Genomic DNA, 5000 nt, shown 5'->3' with positions numbered 1-5000 from the left:
CTCACTTGCCTCCTTCAGATAACCAACTCTTATCTTTAAAGTGATTTGCAGAGTTAAACATTTATTTTTTTCTTTGAAACTATATAGAACCAAGTCCACATATTCTCTCATTTGCTTTCTCTCTCTAACAGGACAATATTATTCTGGATACAGCTAACCATAAGTTAATGGGAAATGTCGTTGCTTTTTCCTTGAGTTATTTCAACACTTTGTGCAGGGATGACATGACATACATTCCATGTCCACTGTGATTTTAGTTTAGTAATTGCAATCTGTGTGCAACAAAATTCACAAAGGACAGAAAACATACCCACAGCCAGAGTGAACTAACTGCTAATGGGTGGCATGTGTCCATCAAATGAACTCCTTTTCTGGTGGCAGATATATCTCCATAAACTGCACAGAAAAACATGCCAAGTTGCATATAAAAAACAGTTGTTCACTTGTTTAGCCATTACTCATCATTGAGAGGTTACATTTCCTCAATATTCCATCACTTTTTTTATCTTTACTTCATGGGAAATTGTGCATGTTGTAGCTAAAATTGTATGCAGTGCTTCTAATATTCCCTTCGAGCAGTTGACTGTGTGCAGCATCCAGTGTATATCTCAGTGTGGCTCAGGAAATACTTGATAATCATGAAGGTATGTGTTTAATGTAATTCAGTTACTATCAATAATAACGGTAATAATGACAACTAAAAAAAGGAATTACAATCTATAACAATAACAGTAAAAATAATAACAATGACAACAACAGCAATAATATCAATAATAATAATTAGTATTAGTATTATTATTTGTCAAAAAAAAAAAAAAAAAAATAATAATAATGAAGATGACAATATAAATAATACTAAATAATACCAACCATAACAATAGCTATGGTAATGATAATAATGATAATAGTCTTGGGTAAGCAACCATGACTTTCATTGCCAACACTCATGATGATTGCTACAACAACAATAATAACCATTTGTATACAGATATATGTACTGCCACTGTTAATTCTGTTGCACACAGATGGCTCCACAAGTGCTACCAAGGAGTCAATTAGCACACCCAACAATACCTGATCTGCTTTCCCAATTTCTTGGTATCTTGGGATTTTTTTGTAATGCAATACTGTTAGCGTCAATACTGACATTATGATTATTGCAATGTTATCAAAATACTAATAGAAGAGATAAAAAAGAATCTTACTGAAAATGAAGGAAAAGGGCTAACAGTTGAGACTGGTATGATTAATAAATGAACCTTGGTAACTAAGTCCCTGTGGAGCTATCTACATGTCAGCACAATTAATAAACTAAAATCACTGTGAACATGGCATGTTTATCCTGCCATCCCAAAACATGTGTGATTCCTGAAGTTTTGGTTTATGAGGTATTTCATTTCTTATTTATTGTTGTTGTTTTATATAAATGTAGTATTAATAATCAATGAAATCCCTTGGTGTGTAATACGGCATGGGTCAGGGAACTGTCAAATTACTCAAAGTGAGGTAATTTTCCACATTTAGGGGGTAGTGGAAGATAATCCTTAAACGCTACAGTACATCAAAAGTCATTTTATTATGAACTAAAAAATGAATACAATATTCTAAAGTCAACTCACATTTTGCCTTATTACCTCTTTTCTTTGAAAGGTATTTGCATTTGACTGCCTTCATAGCCTAACACTATACAAGCATGAATATTTTCTGTAGCTATAGTAAATGCACTAGCTCGTGCACTAGACATAGGCCTAAAAGGCTAAACTAAAAGGTGCCACACGTATTTTTTTTCTCTTTCTTTTTTTTCTTTTACATTAAAAAACAGACCAGAGGTTGTCCCCTGGCCCAGTGAGCTGCCTCTAATAAGGAAAAGAAAGAAATATCTCCATCTATATTTAACATGCATAGAACTTGTGCTGAAAGCCTATTGAAATGAAAGGTGCACTATGACTGAAAAGCATATATATATAGCCTACAGAAGAGGAGTTAGTGATATACAGGAGTGCAGTGGCAACATGTGGAGTGGTGAGGGAGGGAACCATGCAATTCTTGGTATCTTTTTATCCATCGTATTGATACTGAAACACCCACAGCTGGTGCACAGACCACTAACAGCATTTTGACTGCTCTCAGCTCTCACATAAAATGATGTTTCAAGTATAGCTAGCTGGTAGTCACAAGAACCTATTTTGCTTCTCCGAAAACATGTATGTTCAAAACTGGAAATGTATACATTGCTTGCCTCATGTTAAGTAAGTAGCCACACCCCACACCATACCTTTATATGTAACAGGTATCGTGCCTTCAAGACACAGTAAGTAGCGTGAAGTGCCACTGCGGAATACTTGCAAAGAAAAAGAAAAAATACAGTGAGGGTTGAGTCAGCATTGACAGGACACACAATGCTTTGTTCATTGGGAATTGAATACTAACACTCCTGTCATTGCAAGTGGCATATTCTGTTTATGAACCACATGGAACTGCAAATGACAAGAACTTTAGCATTCTTTCTCCAAACAGAACTCTGCCAAATACAGAAAGTGCTGGATGCTTTTGAGATATTCTTTTAGTATTTGGTTTATCTTTTATCAAATACTACTCATTAAAATATCTTTAAGCAAAACATCCAGAACTTTTACTATAAAAAAAAAATCATCATTTGAAGGAACCACACATAGACACGGTGCAACATCTAGTACTAACAACTTTGACTGCAATAATCATGTGCTTCCTTTAAATGATGTTTAGAGAACCACTTACACAATGACATCCATCATGTGGCTTTGAGAGGTTTGGAGATGTCCTAGTGATCAGAATGTGTATATATATTTGTATAAAAAATAATAAAAGGAAAAAAATACAAATAACAAAAACAGGGACAAAAAGTTCGGGAAAACAACAACAAGGTAAATCAACATTTGTTTTTGCATCCAACAGGTAGTCCACTGCCAAACCTCAAGCCAATGGGACAGTGAATGCCATGGCTAATGCACCGTCTCACCTTTGTATCGGACAGGAATCGTCCCATCTAGGTTCAACAACTCTTGGTCGCTGCCATCATTAAAAACTAAAAAATAGAGGTAAAAATGGATAACATCTATTTTCCACCAATTCTCTGAATGAACTTAATGAATTAAATCACTAAAAGGAATCATAATAAGAGTACTAAAACCATATAAGGTAATGATAGTTAGTTAACATTTAAAAGAATAATTCAAGCAAACAACCAAAAACTAATGAAGATTCAAATTTATGCAAAATCATAAATTCATAAGTAGATCATGTTTATTATTTTTTACTTTCTTCAGTAACTTCAGTAATTTCTAACAGAAATCAAATAAAAATGACGAGACTTTTAAACTTCATCAAATCAGGGGAAAAACTTTAAACAAATAGTGAAATGTAAAACAGTTGTAATATGCATCAGCTAGGGTCTTTTCTGAAAATCTAATCCTATAAGCAAATACGGGATTTCAAAATGACATAAATCACATTTTACAGTATTTCATAGTAAACCTTAAGTTAAAAATATAAGTCTGCATTGCAGCATAGATACAGAGGCATCAAAATAAGAAGTCATTCCAAATATTTTTAAAATTATCAACAGTAACTTTTTTTTTTTTCTTTTTTTTTTTTTAGTAAAGAAATCATGGGAAAGAATAACATTACCTCTTTATTTCATCTGCGGTCCTACAAAGCTGGAAAAAATCTTACCTATTTTCATATCCACTGATATCATTTATACTATATGTGCCAAATTCTTTTCATACTAAAATCAAAAATAAATCTTTTCTTTACTGTCTTTACTCAAATACATACGCAAAAAAACAAAAAAAAACAAAAATGGACAATGTGCTTGTTTACATTATATTTAATTTGCATTATGGAAAACACTTCTATATTTAACTGTACATATTTATATATAAAACATAAAGTACCAAATTACTTACCAAATTTATCTAACTTTGGTCCTAGCCCACGGTAATGTTGGAGTGCTGTCAAAACATCACGTTTAGTCTTCTCCACATTCACATACTGGAAAAAAATAAAATTTATAATCTATCATATAATGCAAACATTCTATATAAAATGATGGGTAATGATGTGGCAAAACAATACTAGTAAGATAAATTGATATATTTATTGTAACTTTCTTTTTTTATAAACTAACCAAAAATTGTATAATAATAATTAAAAAAATGAATAAATTAAAAAAATAATAAAAAATAAAAAAGAACCTTCTGCAATCATATCCGAGATAGTAAATTTTGTCCGGATGACGTGATCATCACGTCATGAGCATTTAAGCTGAAGGGCAGGCTGATGGAAAAGACTCATCATGAGTGTACAAACATCTTAAACAGTGATTAGACTCATTTGGCTTTTAGGAAGAGGCTTTTGTATTATTTTCATCAATAAACAAGTGAGGAATGTACTGCCAGTGAGTCATGACTACCTGTGGCTGGTAGTGTAAATTGTATAACAGAAAATAGCTTATTTAAAAAAATAAAAAATAAACTACACATGCATGCACATACACACACATACACACACACACAAGAATTTTTTTTTTTTACTTATTATCATCATTCTTGTTTTGAGTTATGGACTATCAAATATCAAATATGGGCATTAGAAAATGGCAAATAATATTCTGCTTGTTCGTCTATTACTGAAAATTCAGCAAATATTTAAAAGACACACATTTCACACCAGAAAGATATGAGCTCTATCTTTTCAGAAAATACATAGTGGATGTTTCTGGCCTCTGCTAGGCTGCAGAAATCACTTGATACTGCATTAGGTTCATTCTGGCCTTTATCTTCTAAATCTTCTTTTACAGACTATGGAAAGTTTCCAAAGAATTATAGTCATAGTTTGAAAGTGGGGGTATTCTAAACATTTCCCTCTGTCATTTGACAGTAAATTTAGGAAGCTTTTTTCAGCATTGTTTGATGTTTTTCTGCAGGAAATCCAATGATTTCTTCAATTTTCCGTGTTGT

At 32.3% G+C, this 5000-nt stretch overlaps 1 protein-coding gene across 6 annotated transcripts in view; it reads right to left on the bottom strand.

Annotated features, from left to right (window-relative positions):
• Positions 1-5000, bottom strand: part of TSG101 (tumor susceptibility gene 101) — a 27891-nt gene that overhangs the window by 20625 nt on the left and 2266 nt on the right. For 2 of the 6 annotated variants that reach the window (XM_027361381.2, XM_027361382.2), the window contains exons 2-4: positions 3948-4032; positions 2999-3064; positions 2276-2341 (exon numbers count right to left, since the gene is read on the bottom strand). In XM_027361381.2, coding sequence (XP_027217182.1) covers positions 2276-2341; positions 2999-3064; positions 3948-4032 — 217 coding nt within the window. The remainder of the gene's footprint in view (positions 1-2275; positions 2342-2998; positions 3065-3947; positions 4033-5000) is intronic. The other 4 variants (XM_070130960.1, XM_070130963.1, XM_027361383.2 and 1 more) reach the window with 2 other exon arrangements.

Source organism: Penaeus vannamei, chromosome 2, assembly GCF_042767895.1.
Source record: "Penaeus vannamei isolate JL-2024 chromosome 2, ASM4276789v1, whole genome shotgun sequence".
Lineage (NCBI taxonomy): Eukaryota > Metazoa > Arthropoda > Malacostraca > Decapoda > Penaeidae > Penaeus > Penaeus vannamei.
This window is presented reverse-complemented; position numbering and strand designations above follow the sequence as displayed.